Source organism: Aquarana catesbeiana, linkage group LG05, assembly GCF_042186555.1.
Source record: "Aquarana catesbeiana isolate 2022-GZ linkage group LG05, ASM4218655v1, whole genome shotgun sequence".
In the NCBI taxonomy this organism is placed as follows: domain Eukaryota; kingdom Metazoa; phylum Chordata; class Amphibia; order Anura; family Ranidae; genus Aquarana; species Aquarana catesbeiana.
The window spans coordinates 648408065-648434587 of NC_133328.1; the positions used below are offsets into that span (position 1 = coordinate 648408065).

The following is a 26523-nucleotide window of genomic DNA, read 5'->3' on the forward strand; positions in this document are numbered from 1 at the left end:
AAGAACTGAAATCCAGTGAATGAAAGGTAATGGGGTCAAGGACAGTCAGGCTGGGGAGGAAAGGGCTAGATGATGCTGGACGTCCTCCAGCCATGAAATGAGGCGGGGCCCTATCTGGTTTGCTGCAGCTTCTAACGCACGTTATGAGAAGCTCACAGTGTGCAGTGAAATCAGAAGAAGTCATTTCAGTCCGGGAGGGAGGAGCCTGTACACCTGGGAAGGCCGGAGGTCAGATTTAAATGCAGGTTAAACCCCCCTGTATAGCATCAATCTGGGAGAGGGAGGGGCTGAAACAGGAGCCAATCAGATCTGCTGACGAGACAGGAGGAGGGCACAGGAGGTGGCCAGTCTGTTGCAGCTCCTTCGCTGTCCGTTCTCAGGCTGGGGGCGGGGCTGGGGCTGGGGGCGGGGCTGGGACCAGGCTGTGCTGCTTAACTGCAGTAGAAAAAAGTCAGGTCACCAACCCGGCTGAGCTCTCTGTGTAAATCTGAGGACTGGATGGACAGGGTGTGTGCGGCGCCTATGGATACGGTACATGGACCCCCCCACTCTGGTATTTATTGGGGGTGGGGGAGGGGTTCCTGATGATAATTGTGATATAAGAATGAACAGGAAGTATGGCGGAGCAGTCATGGCGGTCCTTCTCTCTCTCTCAGCAGGTACCGGACTCCGTCGGAGCTTCACAATGATAATTTCTCTCTGTCCACCATTGCGGAAGGCTCCCACCCAAATGTAAGGAAACTATGCGACACTCCATCTAACCTCTCCCCCCATGCCCGTGCATTGGCTTACTATGATAACGTTATCTGTCAGGTAACTGGTCTGTTTATGTCTTCCCTTCTGCATGCCCCCCATCCCCCTCCCCCCACTGCGCGGGGGCGGATCCAGAGCGCCATCTGCACGCCACTGCCTACAAAGATCCTCCCTCTGCATGAGACTTAAAGGGGATGTCCACTAATTGGATGAGAGTGGAGAGCCCCTTTATAGAAGACTAGAATGACTAATAGAGCAAATAATGATCTGCCTGTGAGTGACCCCTCCCCCCCCCCCCACTGCATGAGATCCAATGGTGTAATCACAAGTTCTCACACCATTTGTAACCCCTCCCCTTTCTTTAACCCCACCCCATAGATGTTCTCATACAACCTCCTCTAACTCTTTCCTTTACCTTAACTCCTCCCCTCCAGCTGTTCTCATACACCTCCTTCTAACTCCTCCCCTCCAGCTGTTCTCATACAGCTAACCCCTCCCCCAGCTGTTCTCATACACCTAACTCCTCCCCTCCAGCTGTTCTCATACATCTAACTCCTCCCCTCCAGCTGTTCTCATACATCTAACCCCTCCCCTCCAGTTGTTCTCATACATCTAACCCCTCCCCTCCAGTTACTTTTATAAACCTAACCTCTCCCCACCAGCATTCATCTAACTCCTCCCCTGCAGCTGTTGTCATACATCTAACCCCTTCTCTCCAGCTGTTCTCATACATCTAACTCCTCCCCTGCAGCTGTTCTTATACACCTAGCCCCTCCAACTGTTCTCATACATTTATCTCCTCCCCTCCAGCTGTTATCATACACTTATCTCCTCCCCCCAGCTGTTCTCATAACCTAACCCCTCCCCTCCAGCTGTTCCCATACATCTAACCCCCCCAGCTGTTCTCATAAATCTAACTCCTCCCCTCCAGGTGTTTTCATATACCTAACCCCTCCCCTCCAGCTGTTCTCATACATGTAACCCCTCCCCCCAGCTGTTCTCATACATGTAACCCCTCCCTCCAGTTGTTCTCATACATCTAACTCCTCCCCTCCAGCTGTTCTCATACATCTAACCCCTCCCCTCCAGCTGTTCTCATACATCTAACCCCTCCCCTCCAGCTGTTCTCATACATCTAACCCCTCCCCCCAGCTGTTCTCATACAGCTAACCCCTCCCCTCCAGCTGTTTTCATATACCTAACCCCTCCCCTCCAGCTGTTCTCATACATCTAACCCCTCCCCCCAGCTGTTCTCATACATCTAACCCCTCCCTCCACCTGTTATCATACATCTAACTCCTCCCCCCAGCTGTTCTCATACATCTAACTCCTCCCCTCCAGCTGTTCTTATATACCTATTGCCTCCATTCCACCTGTTCTCATACATCTAACCCCTCCCCCCAGCTGTTCTCATACATCTAACCCCTCCCCCCAGCTGTTCTCATACATCTATCCCCTTCCCTCCAGCTGTTCTCATACATCTAACCCCTCCCCTCCAGCTGTTCTCATACATCTAACCCCTCCCCTCCAGCTGTTCTCATACATCTAACCCCTCCCCCCAGCTGTTCTCATACATCTAACCCCTCCCCCCAGCTGTTCTCATACAGCTAACCCCTCCCCTCCAGCTGTTTTCATATACCTAACCCCTCCCCTCCAGCTGTTCTCATACATCTAACCCCTCCCCCCAGCTGTTTTCATATACCTAACCCCTCCCCTCCAGCTGTTCTCATACATCTAACCCCTCCCCCCAGCTGTTCTCATACATCTAACCCCTCCCTCCACCTGTTATCATACATCTAACTCCTCCCCTCCAGCTGTTCTTATATACCTATTGCCTCCATTCCACCTGTTCTCATACATCTAACCCCTCCCCTCCAGCTGTTCTCATAAACTAACTCCTCCCCCAGCTGTTCTCATATACCTAACTCCTCCCCTCTAGCTATTCTCATATACCTAACTCCTCCCTTCCAGCTGTTCTCATACATCAAACTCCTCCCCTCCACCTGTTCTCATACATCTAACTCCTCCTCTCCAGTTGTTCTCATACACCTTCCTGTAGCTCCTCCCCTCCAGTTATTCCAGCCAATCCTGTGCACTGTGGTCTCATAGTTCAGTTGTGTGTCTCCTGTGTTCTTGTGATTGCACTTTCCCAATCTGCACTGTAACTCTCACTAACCTGGAACTATTCTGCATCACTTCTCTTATTACTGAGACTTTGCTGCTTCGTCTACTAATTTATCCAAATTCTCTCCTGTATTCCCCCCCCCCCCCCCAAAAAAAAATATTTCATGAGATATTAAAATGGGCGGCGGCCTTATCAATAAAACGCAGAGTAAGGCAATGTTCACACTGATCTGACACGAAAGTTGTATGACTTTTGATCCGACTTTTCCCTACAACCTCATGTCCGGCTTCCATGTGACTTCAATTAACGGGATCGGACTTTGATTCTGATAGGAATCTTAAGGGAGAACTCCACGCCAAATAAAAAAATAAAAAATAGCGTGGGCCCCCCCCCCCAATAATATGGATTTTAAGGGGAAACCCCATGCCACAAAAAATATGGTGTGGGATCCCCCCCAGAATTCAGACCCTTATCCGAGCATGCAGCCCGGGAGGTCAGGAAAGAGGGGGGACGAGCGAGCGCCCCCCCCGGACTATACCAGGCCACATGCCCTCAACATGAGGGAGTGGGCGCTTTGAGGCAGGGGGGGCTCAATATGGGCACCTTGTCCCCATGTTGATGGGGACAAGGGCCTCTTCCCGACAACCATGGGCAGTGATTGTGGGGGTCTGCGGGCAGGGGGCTTATCAGAATCCAGGAAGCCCATCCTCCCCTATGTGAATGAGTATGGAGTACATTGGGTACCCCTACTCATTCACCCCAAAAAAAGCAGTGTAGTGTAAATAAAAACAAGAGACGGTTTTTGACAAGTCCTTTATTTAAAAATGAAGAATGTCCCCCGTCGTAGCTCCAACATGTTTTCATTCTCCGGTTCCACCACCGATGTGTTCTTCCTCCAGTCTTCTCCCTCCGGTGATGTGTTTTTCCTCCAGTCTTCTCCCTCCAGTGATGTGTTCCTCCTCCAGTCTTCTCCCTCCGGTGATGTGTTCTTCCTCCAGTCTTCTCCCTCCGGTGAGGTGTTCTTCCTCCAGTCTTCTCCCTCCAGTGAGGTGTCCTTCCTCCAGTCTTCTTCCTCCGGTGAGGTGTCCTTCCTCCAGTCTTCTCCCTCTGGTGATGTGTTCTTCCTCCAGTCTTCTCCCTCCGGTGATGTGTTCCTTCCTCTGGTCTTCTCCCTCTGGTGATGTGTTCTTCCTCCGGTCTTCTCCCTCCAATGCTGTCTTCTCCGCTGTTGACCCGGTCCTCCTCCGACGTTGGCTCCCGACGTTGTCTCATCCCTGATGTCTGCCAGTTTTTATATAGCCATGGGGCGTGGCCATCTGGTGATGTCAACATAAAACCCCACCCCTTGTGACATCACATGCCATCTCAAGGGGCGGAGTCTCACGTTGAAGTCACCTGATGGCCACACCCCATGGCAAATATAAGCACTGGCAGACATCGGAGAAGACACAGCGACGGGAGCCAGCGCTGGAGGAGGATTGGGTCGGTGGACAGCAGCGGAGCGAGAAGACAGGAGGAAGAACACCGGAGGAAGAACACATCATCGGAGGGAGAAGACCGGAGGAAGAACACATCATCGGAGGGAGAAGACCGGAGGAAGAACACACTGGAGGGAGAAGACCGGAGGAAGAACACATCGGTGGTGGAACCAGAGAAAGAAGACATGTTGGAGCTACGCCAGGGGACATTCTTTATTAAGGACTTGGCAAAAACCAAAAAACGTCTCTTGTTTTTATTTACACTACACTGCTTCTTTTGGGGTGAATGGGTAGGGGTACAACGTACCTCATACTCATTCACATGGGGGGGGGGGCGGGATCTGGAGGCCCCTTTGTTAAAGGGGGCTTGCAGATTCTGATAAGCCCCCATTCGCAGACCCCCACAACCACTGCCCATGGTTGTTGGGAAGAGGCCCTTGTCCCCATCAAGGTGCTTTGGGGTGGGGGGCACAGAGCCCCCTCCACCCCCGCCTCAAAGCACCCACTCTCCCATCCCCACCCCTGCCTTTTTTTTTGTGGTGTGGGATTTCTCCCCAAAATCCATACTCTGGTATGGTCTTGGAGGGGACCCCGTGCCTTTTTTTTACATTTTGGCGTGGGGTTCCCCTTTAAAATCCTCAGAGCACAAGTCGGATCAGTTAAGATGATGATTCCGACTTCCATTCAAATCAATGGGCTGAAACCGTGCCAAAGTCGGACCAAAGTAGTGTAGAAGGCTTTTTCAAAGTCGAACTGACACAAGTCGAACCAATTAAGACGGCACTCATAGGGAACCATTGATTTTGACATGTCATGTGACTTGTGCTCTCGGAGTCGGAGTGCATGTCAGACCAGTGTGAACCGAACCTTAGAATCCATCCCTGAGCAGATCACATGGCAGATGTTATATACAGGGCTGCCTCCCATGTCATTCCACTGCAGGCCCACAGGGGGTGACTACACCAAACAGTCACCCTCCCCAGCCCCCAGACTGGCTTCCTGCTGCTAATATTAATATTATACATTTATATAGCTCTGACATATACCGCAATGCTGTACAGAGAACACTGAGACAGTCACATCAGTCTCTGTGCCAGAGGAGCTTACACTCTAATGTCCCCCCACAGTCCCACACTCTAATGTCCCCCCCCACAGTCCCACACTATTAATATTATGCATTTATATAGCTCTGAATATACCGCAGTGCTGTAAAAAGAACACTGAGACAGTCACATCAGTCTCTGTACCAGAGGAGCTTACACTCTAATGTCCCCCCCCACAGTCCCACACTTTAATGTCCCCCCCCCCCACAGTCCCACACTATTAATATTATGCATTTATATAGCTCTGACATATACCGCAGTGCTGTACAAAGAACACTGAGACAGTCACATCAGTCTCTGTACCAGAGGAGCTTACACTCTAATGCTCTCACACTTTACCATTGTTGTAGGGTAACAATACTACTAGTACTGAGCAGTCATGCTCTGTGTGACACTAATAGTACAATGGACATGTGTTGATAGTCTCTATGCACTCTGCCCCCTATAGGTTAGGCAGTATTATTTTCGGCACTCTGAACCCACCTTCCGCAGTGACAGCCTCCTGGATTGTCTGCTGATCGCTCTGCCAGCTCTCTGTCTCCGCTGTCCTTCTGGCTCCCCCTTGTTACCTCCATGTGATTTCATTGGCACTGCCAAATCATCTCCCTGTGTATCAGTCTATGTCCTGCAAGTCATCCACCATCATCTGTTTCAAGAGTCCACTTGGATGAAAACCATCACAGGGGGAGGTCCCAGATATCTTCTGTGTAGTATAGAGGCAGAAATAGGCGGAGCCTGTCTATCCTTGTGACCAGTCCTATTATGGAAAGTTATTATTCTCTGCCCATAGATGGTGATGGGAGCAATTTTCAGTCTAAAAAAAATCCTCAGTGTTTGTAATCATATGTGACTGAGACCTCTGCTTTTATTACGATTTTAGGTTTTAATTAATCACAGAGGCTGGTAGATATTGGCGACACTTCTTATCACACTAAAGGTGACCATACACTGTACAATCTGATCGTACAATCTCCTTTAGATCTACCATCAACTATGTCGGGGCCGAAGATCTTTTTTTTTTTCTCCTGAGGTTAAGGGCGGGGGGATGGGGTCAGCTTTGGGCACCTAAAGGAAAATAATTAATACAGTTCCCCCTTCCCCAGTACTGATCTACCACCACCATCTACCTCTCCTCACCAGTACAGATCCCCTTCAGTATAGACCCCCCCCCCCCACTAGTACAGATCCCCTTCAGTATAGACCTCTCCTCACCAGTACAGATCTACCACCACCATCTACCTCTCCTCACCAGTACAGATCCCCTTCAGTATAGACCCCCCCCCACTAGTACAGATCTCCTACAGTACAGACCTCTCCTCACCAGTACAGATCCCCTCCAGTACAGAGCTCTCCTCACCAGTACAGATCCCCTCCAGTACAGACCTCTCCTCACCAGTACAGATCTACCACCACCATCTACCTCTCCTCACCAGTACAGATCCCCTCCAGTATAGACCCCCCCCCACTAGTACAGATCCCCTCCAGTATAGACCTCTCCTCACCAGTACAGATCCCCTCCAGTACAGAGCTCTCCTCACCAGTACAGATCCCCTCCAGTACAGACCTCTCCTCACCAGTACAGATACCCTCCAGTACAGACCTCCCCCCACTAGTACATATCTCCTCTAGTACAGACCTCTCCTCACCAGTACAGATCCCCTCCAGTACAGACCTCCCCTCACCAGTACAGATCCCCTCCAGTACAGACCTCCCCCCACTAGTACATATCTCCTCTAGTACAGACCTCTCCTCACCAGTACAGATCCCCTCCAGTACAGACCTCCCCTCACCAGTACAGATCCCCTTCAGTACAGACCTCCCCCCCCACTAGTACATATCTCCTTCAGTACAGACCTCCCCCCCACTAGTACATATCTCCTCTAGTACAGACCTCTCCTCACCAGTACAGATCCCCTCCAGTACAGACCTCCCCTCACCAGTACAGATCCCCTCCAGTACAGACCTCTCCTCACCAGTACAGATCCCCTCCAGTACAGACCTCTCCTCACCAGTACAGATACCCTCCAGTACATATCTCCTTCAGTACAGATCTCTCCTCACCAGTACAGATCCCCTCTAGTACAGACCTCTCCTCACCAGTACAGATCTCCTCCAGTACAGATCTCCCCCCCACTAGTACATATCTCCTCCAGTACAGACCTCTCCTCACCAGTACAGATCCCCTCCAGTACAGACCTCTCCTCACCAGTACAGATCCCCTCCAGTACAGACCTCTCCTTACCAGTACAGATCTCCTCCAGTACAGACCTCTCCTCACCAGTACAGATCCCCTCCAGTACAGACCTCTCCTCACCAGTACAGATCCCCTCCAGTACAGACCTCCCCTCACCAGTACCGATCCCCTCCAGTACAGACCTCCCCTCACCAGTACCGATCCCCTCCAGTACAGACCTCTCCTCACCAGTACAGATCTCCTCCAGTACAGACCTCCCCTCACCAGTACAGATCTCCTCCAGTACAGACCTCTCCTCACCAGTACAGATCCCCTCCAGTACAGACCTCTCCTCACCAGTACAGATCCCCTCCAGTACAGACCTCTCCTCACCAGTACAGATCCCCTCCAGTACAGACCTCCCCTCACCAGTACCGATCCCCTCCAGTACAGACCTCCCCTCACCAGTACCGATCCCCTCCAGTACAGACCTCTCCTCACCAGTACAGATCCCCTCCAGTATAGACCTCTCCTCACCAGTACAGATCTCCTCCAGTACAGACCTCTCCTCACCAGTACAGATCTCCTCCAGTACAGACCTCTCCTCACCAGTACAGATCTCCTCCAGTACAGACCTCTCCTCACCAGTACAGATCCCCTCCAGTACAGACCTCTCCTCGCCAGTACAGATCCCCTCCAGTACAGACCTCTCCTCGCCAGTACAGATCCCCTCCAGTACAGACCTCTCCTCACTATTACATATCTCCTACAGTACAGACCTCTCCTCACCAGTACAGATCCCCTCCAGTACAGACCTCTCCTCACCAGTACAGCTCCCCTCCAGTACAGACCTCTCCTCACCAGTACAGCTCCCCTCCAGTACAGACCTCTCCTCACCAGTACAGATCCCCTCCAGTACAGACCTCTCCTCACCAGTACAGATCCCCTCCAGTATAGACCTCCCCTCACCAGTACAGATCCCCTCCAGTACAGACCTCTCCTCACCAGTACAGATCCCCTCCAGTACAGACCTCTCCTCACCAGTACAGCTCCCCTCCAGTACAGACCTCTCCTCACCAGTACAGCTCCCCTCCAGTACAGACCTCTCCTCACCAGTACAGATCCCCTCCAGTACAGACCTCTCCTCACCAGTACAGATCCCCTCCAGTATAGACCTCCCCTCACCAGTACAGATCCCCTCCAGTACAGACCTCCCCTCACCAGTACAGATCCCCTCCAGTACAGACTTCTCCTCACCAGTACAGATCCCCTCCAGTACAGACCTCTCCTCACCAGTACAGATCCCCTCCAGTATAGACTCCCCCCACCAGTATGATTCCCTCATAGTAAAGCTCCCCCCGCCCCTCAGTACTGATCCACTTCCCTCCAGTTCAGCTCTCCCCCTTTCAATAAATCCACTTACCAGACCTGGTATTTTAGAGTGAGGGGAGGTCCACCCTCAACTGTATCATACCTCCAGTACAGTTCCCCCCACTGTACAGATCTTCCCCACACCATCAGTGCAGCTCCCCTCCAGTACAAACCTCCCCCCACCAGTATGCTCCCCCCTAGTAAAGATCCCCCTCCACTGGTACAGCGCCCCCCCAGTACAGATCCCCTTCCCTCCAGTTCAGAGCTCCCCTTTTATTAAAACCACTTACCAGACCATGCGTTTCAGTGAGGGGAAGTCATCATTTTACTGTGTCATGTGACACCCCCCACCCACCAGTATAGCTCCCGCCCAGTACAGACCTCTCCCCACCAGTACAGATCACTTCAGTACAGACCCCCCCACCAGTACAGATCACTTCAGTGCAGACCCCCCCACCAGTACAGATCCCCTCCAGTACAGACCTCTCCTCACCAGTACAGATCCCCTCCAGTACAGACCTCTCCTCACCAGTACAGATTACCTCCAGTATAGACCTCCCCTCACCAGTACAGATCCCCTCCAGTACAGACCTCTCCTCACCAGTACAGATCCCCTCCAGTACAGACCTCTCCTCACCAGTACAGATCCCCTCCAGTACAGACCTCTCCTCACCAGTACAGATCCCTCCAGTATAGACCTCTCCTCACCAGTACAGATCCCCTCCAGTACAGACCTCTCCTCACCAGTACAGCTCCCCTCCAGTACAGACCTCTCCTCACCAGTACAGCTCCCCTCCAGTACAGACCTCTCCTCACCAGTACAGCTCCCCTCCAGTACAGACCTCTCCTCACCAGTACAGATCCCCTCCAGTACAGACCTCTCCTCACCAGTACAGATCCCCTCCAGTATAGACCTCCCCTCACCAGTACAGATCCCCTCCAGTACAGACCTCCCCTCACCAGTACAGATCCCCTCCAGTACAGACTTCTCCTCACCAGTACAGCTCCCTCCAGTATAGACTCCCCCCACCAGTATGATTCCCCCATAGTAAAGCTCCCCCCGCCCCTCAGTACTGATCCACTTCCCTCCAGTTCAGCTCTCCCCCTTTCAATAAATCCACTTACCAGACCTGGTATTTTAGAGTGAGGGGAGGTCCACCCTCAACTGTATCATACCTCCAGTACAGTTCCCCCCACTGTACAGATCTTCCCCACACCACCAGTGCAGCTCCCCTCCAGTACAAACCTCCCCCCACCAGTATGCTCCCCCCTAGTAAAGATCCCCCTCCACTGGTACAGCGCCCCCCCAGTACAGATTCCCTTCCCTCCAGTTCAGAGCTCCCCTTTTATTAAAACCACTTACCAGACCATGCGTTTCAGTGAGGGGAAGTCATCATTTTACTGTGTCATGTGACACCCCCCACCCACCAGTATAGCTCCCGCCCAGTACAGACCTCTCCCCACCAGTACAGATCACTTCAGTACAGACCCCCCCACCAGTACAGATCACTTCAGTACAGACCCCCCCACCAGTACAGATCCCCTCCACTAGTACCACTCCCTTCTCCCAGTACAGATCCCCTTCCCTCCAGTTCAGCTCTTCCCCTTTCAATAAACCCACTTACCAGATCAGGAATTTTAAAGTGAGGGGAGGTCTACCCTCAACTGTATCATGTGACACCCCCCCTCACCCACCAGTACAGTTCCCTCCTGTACAGATCTCCCCCACAGCACCAGTGCAGCTCCTGCCCAGTACAGATCTCTCTCCACCAGTACAGATCCCCCCCAGCGCAGACCTCCCCCCACCAGTATAGTTCCCCCCAGAACAGATCCCATTCCCTCCAGTTCAACTCTCTCCTTTCAATAAATCCACTTACCAGAGCAGGTATTTTAGCGTGAGGGAAAGTCCTTTTAACTGTATCATGTGACACCCCCCCAGTACAGTCCCCCCTATACAGATCTCCCCCACACCACCAGTACAGCTCCTGCTCAGTACAGACCTCTCCCCACCAGTACAGATCCCCTCTAATATAGCCCTCCCCCTACCATTACATATCCCCACCAGTACAGACCTCTCCCCACCAGTGTGGCTCCCTCCCAGTACAGATCCACCCCCAAGCCCCCTACCCTTTAGATCTATGTAGAGCAAGGATCTGCCAAGCTTGATAGTAATGTAATTGATTGATAGTTGCCGTAAAGTTAAAGGAGATTGTACAATCAGATTGTATAGTGTATGACCAGCTTAGGCTGTGCAGACTGTGGTAACCAATCAGATTTTAGGTTACACTAGTTAGGTCAGGGAGTTCTGGATTCTGATTGTACGGCTCAGAGCGTCACGTGTCATCACTGATCTTTGTGCTGCTTCTCTATTGATAATTGGTATTTATATGGCCCATTGCTGGCGTTGACCTGACCCTCTTAAACCAATTTTGTACAATTCTAAAAAAAGTAGAGGTCCCAGCAATCTGCCAATAATATGAAGAGGAAATACGTGACACCACCTGGTCAGGGTGGCACCACTTGGTCAGGGTGATACTACCTGGTCAAGGTAATACCGCTTGGTCAGGGTGACACCCCCTGGTTAGGGTGACACACCACCTGGTCAGGGTGCCCTGTGCTAGTGCAGTCCTACTCTAGTCTTCAGAAATGATAGAGAGAAAAGCTTGGCAGGGGTACCCCGACTCCCCCAGACTGGCAATGACGGGCAGACGTGGCTCAGGGTGAAGCAGATACAGGCAAACATTGATGATTTGTTGTTGATACATCTCGCAACAAAGTAACAACCACTTAGCATTGTTTCCTGGCATCATATCTATAAGCATCCTGACCAGACAGTGTCATATATGTCCTCCTTGTACTAATTAAAGGGACCAAGATGACTGAAGGCGGAGTAACTCCTCATACTGACCTGGAATATAAAACGTTTGTTCTAGTAGAGGTTAAATGTAACAAATCTAGAAATACTGGGACATTGGATGGAGTGCAGTGTGTGGACGGGGATGATGATCCATAGAATTGTCCCCAATATTCCGGGTCTCTGTGATGTTTTATGACGGGACATTCAATGGTGCGCGGTGTACGAATGGCGATTATGATCCATAGAACCGTCCCTTTTATTCCGGGTCTCTGTGATGTTTTATGACGGAGGACATTGGATGGTGTGCGGTGTACGGATGACAATGATGATCCATAGAATCGTCCCCATTATTCCGGGACTCTGTGATGTTTTATGATGGGGCATGGGATGGTGTGCGGTGTGCAGATGGCGATGATGATCCATAGAACCGTCCCTTTTATTCCGGGACTCTGTGATGTTTTATGACGGAGGACATTGGATGGTGCGCAGTGTGCGGATGGCGATGATGATCTCATCCCCATTATCTCAGGACTCTGTGATGTTTTATGATGGGACATTGGATGGTGTGTGGTGTGTGGATAGGGATGATGATCCATAGAACTGTCCCCATTACTCCGGGTCTCTGTGATGTTTTATGATGGGACATGGGATGGTGTGTGGTGTGTGGATAGGGATGATGATCCCATCCCTATTATTCCGGGACTCTGTGAGGTTTTATGGCAGGACATTGGATGGTACACGGTGCGCAGATGGCGATGATGATTCTCAGAATCATCCCCATTATTCCGGGACTCTGTGATGTTTTATGATGGGACATTGGATGGCGTGTGGATGGGGATGATGGTCCCATCTCTCTTATTCCGGGACTCTGTGATGTTTTATGATGGGACATTGGATGGTGTATGGAATGTGAATAGGGATGATGGTCCCATCCCCATTATTTCGGGGATTCTGTGATGTTTTATGATGGACATTGGATGGCGTGCGGATGGAGATGATGATCCCATCCCTATTATTCCGGGACTCTGTGATGTTTTATGACGGGACATTGGATGGCGTGCGGATGGGGATGATGGTCCCATCTCTATTATTCCGGGACTCTGTGATGTTTTATGACGGGACATTGGATGGTACACGGTACGCAGATGGCGATGATGATTCTCAGAATCATCCTCATTATTTTCTCTGTGGTGTTTTATGACGGATGGTGTGCGGTGTGCGGATGGCGATGATGATCCATAGAATCGTCCCCATTATTTCGGGACTCTCTGATCTTTCTGCTCTTCAAAGGCTCGGAGAATGTCCTGCGGACCCTCTGGGGCTCTTCTTAGGACCCATTGTCCTCTCTATGTGAGAGATGAACTGTTCGGTGAAAGCGTCTGGTTAAATAACAGGAAGCGCTGCCCATTATGCGTCTGGCCCCTGCCAGTTTGTGGCGAAGTGATATTGTGCGCACAGCGCGGATCTGAATGGAGCGCGGGATGTGCAGAGTCCGTAATATGAGATTCCAGCAAAAAAGATAATAACCGGGAGCTGAGCCAGGACAATGGTGGCCATGAATGACCCAAATGGCCAAAAAAAAGTGCATGGGAACCTTTATTACAGTGCCTGAGCAAGGCACAGACAACGTACTTCATTTACAGCATAGGGATCAGGAGGTATGAGGGTCCTGATCATTACATCTAATAGGGATCAGGAGGTACAAGATTCCTGATCATTACATCTAATAGGGATCAGGAGGTATGAGGGTCCTGATCATTACATCTAATAGGGATCAGGAGGTATGAGGGTCCTGATCATTACATCTAACTGGGATCAGGAGGTTTGAAAGTCCTGATCATTACATCTAATAGAGAACAGCAGGTATGAGGGTCCTGATCAATACATCTAATAGGGATTGGGAGGTATGAGGGCCCTGATCATGACAGCCTATAGGCATCGGGAGGTATGAGGGTCCTGATCATTACATTTTATAGGGATCATGAGGTATAAGGGTCCTGATCATGACATCCTATAGGGATCGGGAGGTATGAGGGCCCTGATTATTACATCCTATAGGGATTGGGAGGTATGAGGGCCCTGATTATTACATCCTATAGGGATTGGGAGGTATGAGGGCCCTGATTATTACATCCTATAGGGATTGGGAGGTATGAGGGTCCTGATCATTACATCCTATAGGGATTGGGAGGTATGAGGGCCCTGATTATTACATCCTATAGGGATTGGGAGGTATGCGGGCCCTGATTATTACATCCTATAGGGATTGGGAGGTATGAGGGTCCTGATCAATACATCCTATAGGGATTGGGAGGTATGAGGGTCCTGATCATTACATCCTATAGGGATCGCGAGGTATGAGGGTCCTGATCAATACATCCTATAGGGATCGGGAGGTATGAGGGTCCTGATCAATACATCCTATAGGGATCGGGAGGTATGAGGGTCCCCATCAATACATCCTATAGGGATCGGGAGGTATGAGGGTCCTGATCATGACATCCTATAGGGATCGGGAGGTATGAGGGTCCTGATCATAACATCCTATGGGGATCTGGAGGTATGAGGGTCCTGATCATTACATCCTATAGGGATCTGGAGGTATGAGGGTCCTGATCATGACATCCTATAGGGATCGGGAGGTTTAAGGGTCCTGATCAATACATCTAATAGGGGGTCCTGATCATTACATCCTATAGGGATCTGGAGGTATGAGGGTCCTGATCATTACATCCTATAGGGATCTGGAGGTATGAGGGTCCTGATCATTACATCCTATAGGGATCGCGAGGTATGAGGGTCCTGATCATGACATCCTATAGGGATCGGGAGGTATGAGGGTCCTGATCATAACATCCTATGGGGATCGGGAGGTATGAGGGTCCTGATCATGACATCCTATAGGGATCGGGAGGTATGAGGGTCCTGATCATAACATCCTATGGGGATCTGGAGGTATGAGGGTCCTGATCATTACATCCTATAGGGATCGGGAGGTATGAGGGTCCTGATCATTACATCCTATAGGGATCTGGAGGTATGAGGGTCCTGATCATTACATCCTATAGGGATCGGGAGGTATGAGGGCCCTGATCATGACATCCTATAGGGATCGGGAGGTATGAGGGTCCTGATCATGACATCCTATAGGGATCGGGAGGTATGAGGGTCCTGATCATAACATCCTATGGGGATCTGGAGCTATGAGGGTCCTGATCATTACATCCTATAGGGATCGGGAGGTATAAGGGTCCTGATCATGACATCCTATAGGGATCGGGAGGTATGAGGGTCCTGATCATTACATCCTATAGGGATCTGGAGGTATGAGGGTCCTGATCATTACATCCTATAGGGATCTGGAGGTATGAGGGTCCTGATCATTACATCCTATAGGGATCGGGAGGTATAAGGGTCCTGATCATAACATCCTATGGGGATCGGGAGGTATGAGGGTCCTGATCATGACATCCTATAGGGATCGGGAGGTATGAGGGTCCTGATCATTACATCCTATAGGGATCTGGAGGTATGAGGGTCCTGATCATTACATCCTATAGGGATCGGGAGGTATAAGGGTCCTGATCATGACATCCTATAGGGATCGGGAGGTATGAGGGTTCTCACATGAAATGTCTGCACTCATTGTCCTCCTTATTTTTTAATAAAACACTTGAAATGTGAAGTGCGTTTCGGAGCGAGCTTGTTGCCTGAGCGCGATTCTCGAGGTCGGACTGAAGAGCCCTCGGTGGGGGGAGGGGGGGGCACATGATGCTCAGTGGAGCGTTTTGCGGAGAGACGGCGGTTGCTAGGTAACTGTAGTCGGGCTTCAGGCGGGGAGAAGGCCCGGGGATAACAATCACCGTCGGAGTGAACTAATAGGCCGACATTTCCCGATTTTAATGTCATTAACCTTCTTCTGTCAGATTCCGGGAGGCTTCTGATCCGTTTTGCCCATTTTCTGGGGCAGATTTAATGAATATTCCTCATGGAAGGAACGTCTCAGATTTTCGTTTTTCGTCGGCTCTTTAGTTTTGTTTTGAGAGACGCGATGATTTTTTATTATTTTTTTTCAGATGTTGTTTTTCCGTTCATTTCATTAACCCTCGCAGAGCCAAAGACATCAGTGTTGATGGCTTCTTTCTCTAATGTAAGGCCTTGTTTTTTTTTGTTTTTTTTTACCGCCCCAGAAGACTTTTGAGAGGCGGGTCAGAGGGGACATGTGACCTCCTGGACGCCTAAAATACTCACCACATCGCATTGCAAGAGCATGCATTACACGCTGTTGCGCAAAGGAATAAGTTGCGCTTTGCAGGCGTTTTGCGAGGAGGCGCAGGGTGGTGCGGCAGCAATAAACACACAGAGTTTGGTTGCAGAGAACAGAAGTTGTATTAATGCAGAATCCAGTAATTCACAACATACCCGGCGGGAAGGCGCCTGACCGGGAACACTCACGGCAATATCAGCAATGTGTAGCAGAGCAGGTCTCAGATGTTCTGACAGCGTCCGTCTTAACGGTCAGAATGCCGCCTGGCCGATCCATGTCCTAATGGGGGAGGTCTCCAGAAAGATGGCGTGTCCCTATCCTTTCCCCACTCGACTGGAACCTCTCCCTGCTGCTAATAGCTGCCCCTGACAGAGGGGTGACCTGTCCCTACATTATCCACACACAAAATGTGGGCTAAGCCTGGGAAAAAAGGCTCTGCCTGGCCCAAGATGGCTGCCAGAGTCACATGGGGCGGCAGCATGATCCAATTGGATAGCTTCTCCAGTGACCCTGCAAACCACAGAGGAACCTCTTGACTTTCTCTTCCCCTGCTTTGCCGCTGCAGTTGAGCGCCACCTGCAGTGGGGAAAGTAGACTGCATCTACTTACACTCCTTAGCATTCCCCATATGGATTGGGTGGTCAATGTCTTCAGTACAGCCGTAGTCTTCTGGGCTGGCAGCATAAAACCAGGAGATGCTTCTCAAGTATTTGGGGAAGCAGTCTCTGCTGCGGTAGCGGATAGCTCCGAAAAGGGAATGTCCATTTGTTCCAGCAGCAACTTGTATTGAGACTTGTCCAATGAGGCTGCTTGTTTTAGAGCACAAATGGCCTCCACACTGGGTTGAGCAGTGACAGGGCACTACAAACAGATCAGCTAGGGTGGCATGGTTGGGAAGCGAAACTGGGGTTGTCCCCAGGTTGATGAGCTGCATCAGGACCTTTCCTTTGCGAACTTTAGTCAAGGTGCGTGCTACTGGCCACTCCCCTGACACCACCACTTCCTTGCACCACCACTGTGGTCCCTTGAAGTTTCTTGTGAGCCCCAATGGGACGAGACCAAACTACCCATTGGAGGGGTGCCAGGAGTAGTTTTTGCTTGGGCGTTGTGTGGACAACTACCACTTGTTCGGGCTTCTGGTGAGCTTTGCAAGCCTGTATCATGTTAAGCTTCACACCTTGCTGAACGCAGCCCCACGCATGTTGGCCAGAATGTTCAAACTTAGCCAGTAAGTAGGGCAAGTCCAGGTCCTTTAACATGTTCATGCCCAGGACAATAAGCACTTCTAAACTTACTGGGCTGTGAGTCACCAGACTCACCACTGCTCCTGCTTGGTCCACCACTTGATCGTCAATCTATATCCTCACCCAGGTGACTCCTTTGACCGGGTTTAACAAATTGTTGACCGCTTTGAGGGATAGCCAGGAGGGGTCCAGACTTGGTCTTGTGTCCCAAACGCTGGGCATAGAAATCATACTCCATGACAGTGACCTCTGAATCTATGTCAATCAAGCACGGGTCCTTTTGTCCATTAACAAGGGCAGCCACCACTGGACTTGGCAAAACCATAGACTTTGGTAACATAGTTAGTCAGGTTAAAAAAAGACACAAGTCCATCAAGTTCAACCAAAATAAAATACAATCCTATATACACAAACCTAAACCCACAGTTGGTTTGCTGGGACCTTGTGTTGACTGTCCTGAGGGTCATCCCCACAAGTTTAACAGCAGCCTGCGCGTGCTTTTGAACTCAGGCCAACTGCAGGTCAGTTTTTACTTACATACCGAAAACGGACGCTCTGCCAACGCTTGGGGTCCTCTTCTCCTCGAATCTTACTTGAGTGAGGACAGTTCTTCTTTCAGGGAGACCACATCCAGGGCGAGTTCCCTTAGCGCTGTGTGTATGGCTGACAGCCATGAGGGTGCTAGGGCCTCCTCTTTCATGTGTTCTGGGTCACACCTTTTTGTCCCTGCCACAGTTGCGTCCACCACCACATCATGAAAGAGATGGCGGACTGTGCTCTGATTCGCTCTTGTAAGGAACTCCTAACTGAGCCACCTTTCAATCCTACCACGAACTGGTCTCTCAGCAGGTGGTCCAAGTCAGTGATGTTGGCACAGCCTCGTACATTCTTCTTCTCCAGGCATTACCAGAGGTTTTGTAGGGCCACTGCAAAATGAGTGAAGCTCTCGTCTTCCTGTAGGATCTGAACGAAGAATCTGTGCCTCAATTCTGGGATCGCCACGTTCTCTCACTGCTCAGCAGGCGTCATCCTCCAAGGAGTTAGTAGCCAGCTTTTCGATCAACCGAGCGGGAACCTGATTCAGTCGCACAGCACTTTCGAGTCTCTCCTCCCACTCAGTCAGGGGAATGCTGGAGCCATTAAACTTGGGCACCAGGACCAGAGCCGATCCTAGCAGTGCCATGATGGTGCCTGCTCCTTCTTCCCCAATGGCTGCAAGAAGGGACATATCCTGCCGGCTACGCCATGTGTGGTGCGATGACAGTAATCACACACAGAGAGTCTAGTTGCAGAGAATGCAGAATCCAGTAATTCACAACATATCCGGCGGGAAGGCGCCCGACCGGGAATATTCACAGCAATATCAGCAATGTGTAGCAGAGCAGGTCTCAGATGTGCCGACAGCATCCGTCTTGAGGGGCGGAATGCGGCCTGGCCGGTCCAAGGCCAACGGGGAGGTCTCCAGAAAAATGGCATGACCCGCTGACCCTTGTCCCTGTCAGGTGGGTGACCTGTCTCTACACTCCCCACGCGCGAAATGCGCGCCAAGCCTGGGAGCCGGGGCCTTAAATAGGCTCTGCCTGATCCAAGATGGCTTTTAGAGTCACATGGGGTGGCGGTATCCAATTAGATAGCTTCCCCAGTGACCCTGGAAACCATAGAGGAACCATGTTTCTTTTGACTTCCTCTCCCCTTCCTATGCTACTGAGCGCCACCTGCAGTGGAGAAAGTATATAATTGCGGCAATGCGTACCATCATGGATGCTGGTCATGTAAACATCAGCTTGGCAGTCAAGGAATGGGCAACTGGGATCAACCTCATGTTTCTATCTCCCCTGTAAGGCTGCTTCACATACAAGTGTCATGTAATGCATGTTTCTTCATGACTGTAGATGAATTACTGAGACTTGTAGTCCTGATAAATAGGAACTTCAGAGATCTTATAGAGGGGAGGGGCCTAAATATGAAATTTATAGAAATAGACACAAAAAGCCTGAACCTCTCTATATAGTATATGGAGAATATATGAAGATAACCCTGATGTAGCCACATCTCCTCTCCTGAAATACTCTGCACTGCTGGAGGACTCTGCTCCTTCCTCTATAACTCTCCTCTCCTGAAATACTCTGCACTGCTGGAAGACTCTGCTCCTTCCTCCATAACTCTCCTCTCCTAAAAATAATCTGCACTGCTGGAGGACTCTTCCCCTTCCTCTATAACTCTCCTCTCCTGAAATACTCTGCACTGCTGGAGGACTCTGCTCCTTCCTCTATAACTCTCCTCTCCTGAAATAATCTGCACTGCTGGAGGACTCTGCTCCTTCCTCTATAACTCTCCTCTCCTGAAATACTCTGCACTGCTGGAGGACTCTGCTCCTTCCTCTATAACTCTCCTCTCCTGAAATACTCTGCTCTGCTGGAAGACTCTGCTCCTTCCTCTATAACTCTCCTCTCCTGAAATAATCTGCACTGCTGGAGGACTCTGCTCCTTCCTCTATAACTCTCCTCTCCTGAAATACTCTGCACTGCTGGAGGACTCTGCTCCTTCCTCTATAACTCTCCTCTCCTGAAATACTCTGCTCTGCTGGAGGACTCTACTCCTTCCTCTATAACTCTCCTCTCCTGAAATACTCTGCACTGCTGGAGGACTCTGCTCCTCCCTCTATAACTCTCCTCTCCTGAAATACTCTGCACTGCTGGAGGACTCCTCTCCTGAAATACTCGGCACTGCTGGATGACTCTGCTCCTCCTCTATAACTCTCCTCTCCTGAAATACTCTGCACTGCTGGAGGACTCTGCTCCTTCCTCTATAACTCTCCTCTCCTGAAATACTCTGCACTGTGGGAGGACTCTGCTCTTCTTCTATAACTCTCCTCTCCTGAAATACTCGGCACTGCTGGAGGACTCTGCTCCTTCCTCTATAACTCTCCTCTCCTGAAATACTCTGCTGGAGGACTCTGCTCCTTCCTCTATAACTCTCCTCTCCTGAAATACTCTGTATTGCTGGAGGACTCTTCTCCTTCCTCTATAACTCTCCTCTCCTGAAATACTCTGCACTGCTGGAGGACTCTGCTCCTTCCTCTATAACTCTCCTCTCCTGAAATACTCTGCACTGCTGGAGGACTCTGCTCCTTCCTCTATAACTCTCCTCTCCTGAAATACTCTGCACTGCTGGATGACTCTGCTCCTTCCTCTATAACTCTCCTCTCCTGAAATACTCTGCACTGCTGGAGGACTCCTCTCCTTCCTCTATAACTCTCCTCTCCTGAAATACTCTGCACTGCTGGAGGACTCTGCTCCTTCCTCTATAACTCTCCTCTCCTGAAATACTCTTCTCTGCTGGAGGACTCCTCTCATTCCTCTATAACTCTCCTCTCCTGAAATACTCTGCACTGCTGGAGGACTCTGCTCCTTCCTCTATAACTCTCCTCTCCTGAAATACTCTGCACTGCTGGAGGACTCTGCTCCTTCTCTATAACTCTCCTCTCCTGAAATACTCTGCTGGAGGACTCTGCTCCTTCCTCTATAACTCTCCTCTCCTGAAATACTCTGCACTGCTGGAGGACTCTGCTCCTTCCTCTATAACTCTCCTCTCCTGAAATACTCTTCTCTGCTGGAGGACTCCTCTCATTCCTCTATAACTCTCCTCTCCTGAAATACTCTGCACTGCTGGAGGACTCTGCTCCTTCCTCTATAACTCTCCTCTCCTGAAATACTCTGCTGGAGGACTCCTCTCCTTCCTCTATAACTCTCCTCTCCTGAAATACTCTGCCCTGCTGGAGGACTCTGCTCCTTCCTCTATAACTCTCCTCTCCTGAAATACTCTTCTCCTTCCTCTATAACTCTCCTCTCCCGGAATACTCTGCTGGAGGACTCTGCTCCTTCTCTATAACTTTCCTCTCCTGAAATACTCTTCTCCTTCCTGTATAACTCTCCTCTCCTGAAATACTCTGCACTGCTGGAGGACTCTGCTCCTTCCTCTATAACTCTCCTCTCCTGAAATACTCTGCACTGCTGGAGGACTCTGCTCCTTCCTCTATAACTCTCCTCTCCTGAAATACTCTGCCCTGCTGGAGGACTCTGCTCCTTCCTCTATAACTCTCCTCTCCTGAAATACTCTGCACTGCTGGAGGACTCTGCTCCTTCCTCTATAACTCTCCTCTCCTGAAATACTCTGCTCTGCTGGAGGACTCTGCTCCTTCCTCTATAACTCTCCTCTCCTGAAATACTCTGCTCTGCTGGAGGACTCTGCTCCTTCCTCTATAACTCTCCTCTCCTGAAATACTCTGCTGGAGGACTCTTCTCCTTCCTCTATAACTCTCCTCTCCTCTCCTGAAATACTCTGCTCTGCTGGAGGACTCCTCTCATTCCTCTATAACTCTCCTCTCCTGAAATACTCTGCCCTGCTGGAGGACTCTGCTCCTTCCTCTATAACTCTCCTCTCCTGAAATACTCTTCTCCTTCCTGTATAACTCTCCTCTCCTGAAATACTCTGCACTGCGGGAGGACTCTGCTCCTTCCTCTATAACTCTCCTCTCCTGAAATACTCTGCCCTGCTGGAGGACTCTGCTCCTTCCTCTATAACTCTCCTCTCCTGAAATACTCTGCTGGAGGACTCTGCTCCTTCCTCTATAACTCTCCTCTCCTGAAATACTCTGCACTGCTGGAGGACTCTGCTCCTTCCTCTATAACTCTCCTCTCCTGAAATACTCTGCCCTGCTGGAGGACTCTGCTCCTCCCTCTATAACTCTCCTCTCCTGAAATACTCTGCACTGCTGGAGGACTCTGCTCCTTCCTCTATAACTCTCCTCTCCTGAAATACTCGGCACTGCTGGAGGACTCTGCTCCTTCCTCTATAACTCTCCTCTCCTGAAATACTCTGCTGGAGGACTCTGCTCCTTCCTCTTAACTCTCCTCTCCTGAAATACTCTGCTGGAGGACTCTGCTCTTCTTCTATAACTCTCCTCTCCTGAAATACTCGGCACTGCTGGAGGACTCTGCTCCTTCCTCTATAACTCTCCTCTCCTGAAATACTCTGCTCCTTCCTCTATAACTCTCCTCTCCTGAAATACTCTGCTCTGCTGGAGGACTCTGCTCCTTCCTCTATAACTCTCCTCTCCTGAAATACTCTGCTGGAGGACTCTGCTCCTTCCTCTTAACTCTCCTCTCCTGAAATACTCTGCACTGCTGGAGGACTCTGCTCCTTCCTCTATAACTCTCCTCTCCTGAAATACTCTGCTGGAGGACTCTGCTCCTTCCCCTATAACTCTCCTCTCCTGAAATACTCTGCACTGCTGGAGGACTCTGCTCCTTCCTCTATAACTCTCCTCTCCTGAAATACTCTGCTCTGCTGGAGGACTCTGCTCCTTCCTCTATAACTCTCCTCTCCTGAAATACTCTGCTGGAGGACTCTGCTCCTTCCTCTATAACTCTCCTCTCCTGAAATACTCTGCTCTGCTGGAGGACTCTGCTCCTTCCTCTATAACTCTCCTCTCCTGAAATACTCTGCACTGCTGGAGGACTCTGCTCCTTCCTCTATAACTCTCCTCTCCTGAAATACTCTGCACTGCTGGAGGACTCTGCTCCTTCCTCTATAACTCTCCTCTGCTGGAGGACTCTGCTCCTTCCTCTATAACTCTCCTCTCCTGAAATACTCGGCACTGCTGGAGGACTCTGCTCCTTCCTCTATAACTCTCCTCTCCTGAAATACTCTGCCCTGCTGGAGGACTCTGCTCCTTCCTCTATAACTCTCCTCTCCTGAAATACTCTGCACTGCTGGAGGACTCTGCTCCTTCCTCTATAACTCTCCTCTCCTGAAATACTCGGCAATGCTGGAGGACTCTGCTCCTTCCTCTATAACTCTCCTCTCCTGAAATACTCTGCTCCTTCCTCTATAACTCTCCTCTCCTGAAATACTCTGCTGGAGGACTCTGCTCCTTCCTCTATAACTCTCCTCTCCTGAAATACTCTGCACTGCTGGAGGACTCTGCTCCTTCCTCTATAACTCTCCTCTCCTGAAATACTCTGCCCTGCTGGAGGACTCTGCTCCTCCCTCTATAACTCTCCTCTCCTGAAATACTCTGCACTGCTGGAGGACTCTGCTCCTTCCTCTATAACTCTCCTCTCCTGAAATACTCGGCACTGCTGGAGGACTCTGCTCCTTCCTCTATAACTCTCCTCTCCTGAAATACTCTGCTGGAGGACTCTGCTCCTTCCTCTATAACTCTCCTCTCCTGAAATACTCTGCACTGCTGGAGGACTCTGCTCCTTCCTCTATAACTCTCCTCTCCTAAAATACTCTGCACTGCTGGATGACTCTGCTCCTTCCCCTATAACTCTCCTCTCCTGAAATACTCGGCACTGCTGGAGGACTCTGCTCCTTCCTCTATAACTCTCCTCTCCTGAAATACTCTGCCCTGCTGGAGGACTCTGCTCCTTCCTCTATAACTCTCCTCTCCTGAAATACTCTGCTGGAGGACTCTGCTCCTTCCTCTATAACTCTCCTCTCCTGAAATACTCTGCTGGAGGACTCTGCTCCTTCCTCTATAACTCTCCTCTCCTGAAATACTCTGCACTGCTGGAGGACTCTGCTCCTTCCTCTATAACTCTCCTCTCCTGAAATACTCTGCCCTGCTGGAGGACTCTGCTCCTCCCTCTATAACTCTCCTCTCCTGAAATACTCTGCACTGCTGGAGGACTCTGCTCCTTCCTCTATAACTCTCCTCTCCTGAAATACTCGGCACTGCTGGAGGACTCTGCTCCTTCCTCTATAACTCTCCTCTCCTGAAATACTCTGCTGGAGGACTCTGCTCCTTCCTCTTAACTCTCCTCTCCTGAAATACTCTGCTGGAGGACTCTGCTCTTCTTCTATAACTCTCCTCTCCTGAAATACTCGGCACTGCTGGAGGACTCTGCTCCTTCCTCTATAACTCTCCTCTCCTGAAATACTCTGCTCCTTCCTCTATAACTCTCCTCTCCTGAAATACTCTGCTCTGCTGGAGGACTCTGCTCCTTCCTCTATAACTCTCCTCTCCTGAAATACTCTGCTGGAGGACTCTGCTCCTTCCTCTTAACTCTCCTCTCCTGAAATACTCTGCACTGCTGGAGGACTCTGCTCCTTCCTCTATAACTCTCCTCTCCTGAAATACTCTGCTGGAGGACTCTGCTCCTTCCCCTATAACTCTCCTCTCCTGAAATACTCTGCACTGCTGGAGGACTCTGCTCCTTCCTCTATAACTCTCCTCTCCTGAAATACTCTGCTCTGCTGGAGGACTCTGCTCCTTCCTCTATAACTCTCCTCTCCTGAAATACTCTGCTGGAGGACTCTGCTCCTTCCTCTATAACTCTCCTCTCCTGAAATACTCTGCTCTGCTGGAGGACTCTGCTCCTTCCTCTATAACTCTCCTCTCCTGAAATACTCTGCTCTGCTGGAGGACTCGGCTCCTTCCTCTATAACTCTCCTCTCCTGAAATACTCTGCACTGCTGGAGGACTCTGCTCCTTCCTCTATAACTCTCCTCTCCTGAAATACTCTGCACTGCTGGAGGACTCTGCTCCTTCCTCTATAACTCTCCTCTGCTGGAGGACTCTGCTCCTTCCTCTATAACTCTCCTCTCCTGAAATACTCGGCACTGCTGGAGGACTCTGCTCCTTCCTCTATAACTCTCCTCTCCTGAAATACTCTGCCCTGCTGGAGGACTCTGCTCCTTCCTCTATAACTCTCCTCTCCTGAAATACTCTGCACTGCTGGAGGACTCTGCTCCTTCCTCTATAACTCTCCTCTCCTGAAATACTCGGCAATGCTGGAGGACTCTGCTCCTTCCTCTATAACTCTCCTCTCCTGAAATACTCTGCTCCTTCCTCTATAACTCTCCTCTCCTGAAATACTCTGCTGGAGGACTTTGCTCCTTCCTCTATAACTCTCCTCTCCTGAAATACTCTGCTGGAGGACTCTGCTCCTTCCTCTTAACTCTCCTCTCCTGAAATACTCTGCACTGCTGGAGGACTCTGCTCCTTCCTCTTAACTCTCCTCTCCTGAAATACTCTGCACTGCTGGAGGAGTCTGCTCCTTCCTCTATAACTCTCCTCTCCTGAAATACTCTGCTGGAGGATTCTGCTCCTTCCTCTATAACTCTCCTCTCCTGAAATACTCTGCTGGAGGACTCTGCTCCTTCCTCTATAACTCTCCTCTCCTGAAATACTCTTCTCTGCTGGAGGACTCTGCTCCTTCCTCTATAACTCTCCTCTCCTGAAATACTCTGCACTGCTGGAGGACTCTGCTCCTTCCTCTATAACTCTCCTCTCCTGAAATACTCTTCTCTGCTGGAGGACTCTGCTCCTTCCTCTATAACTCTCCTCTCCTGAAATACTCTGCACTGCTGGAGGACTCTGCTCCTTCCTCTATAACTCTCCTCTCCTGAAATACTCTTCTCTGCTGGAGGACTCTGCTCCTTCCTCTATAACTCTCCTCTCCTGAAATACTCGGCACTGCTGGAGGACTCTGCTCCTTCCTCTATAACTCTCCTCTCCTGAAATACTCGGCACTGCTGGAGGACTCTGCTCCTTCCTCTATAACTCTCCTCTCCTGAAATACTCGGCACTGCTGGAGGACTCTGCTCCTTCCTCTATAACTCTCCTCTCCTGAAATACTCGGCAATGCTGGAGGACTCTGCTCCTTCCTCTATAACTCTCCTCTCCTGAAATACTCTGCTGGAGGACTCTGCTCCTTCCTCTATAACTCTCCTCTCCTGAAATACTCTGCTGGAGGACTCTGCTCCTTCCTCTATAACTCTCCTCTCCTGAAATACTCGGCACTGCTGGAGGACTCTGCTCCTTCCTCTATAACTCTCCTCTCCTGAAATACTCTGCACTGCTGGAGGACTCTGCTCCTTCCTCTATAACTCTCCTCTCCTGAAATACTCTGCTGGAGGACTCTGCTCCTTCTCTATAACTCTCCTCTCCTGAAATACTCGGCACTGCTGGAGGACTCTGCTCCTTCCTCTATAACTCTCCTCTCCTGAAATACTCTGCACTGCTGGAGGACTCTGCTCCTTCCTCTATAACTCTCCTCTCCTGAAATACTCTGCACTGCTGGAGGACTCTGCTCCTTCCTCTTAACTCTCCTCTCCTGAAATACTCTGCTGGAGGACTCTGC

General features: G+C 50.4%; 1 protein-coding gene across 6 annotated transcripts in view; it reads left to right on the forward strand.

Annotated features, from left to right (window-relative positions):
• CSPG5 (chondroitin sulfate proteoglycan 5) overlaps positions 1–26523 on the forward strand; it is a 114875-nt gene that overhangs the window by 73374 nt on the left and 14978 nt on the right. For 3 of the 6 annotated variants that reach the window (XM_073632501.1, XM_073632507.1, XM_073632506.1), the window contains one exon: positions 657–813. In XM_073632501.1, the coding sequence (XP_073488602.1) occupies positions 657–813 (157 nt within the window). The remainder of the gene's footprint in view (positions 1–656; positions 814–26523) is intronic. The other 3 variants (XM_073632504.1, XM_073632502.1, XM_073632505.1) reach the window with 3 other exon arrangements.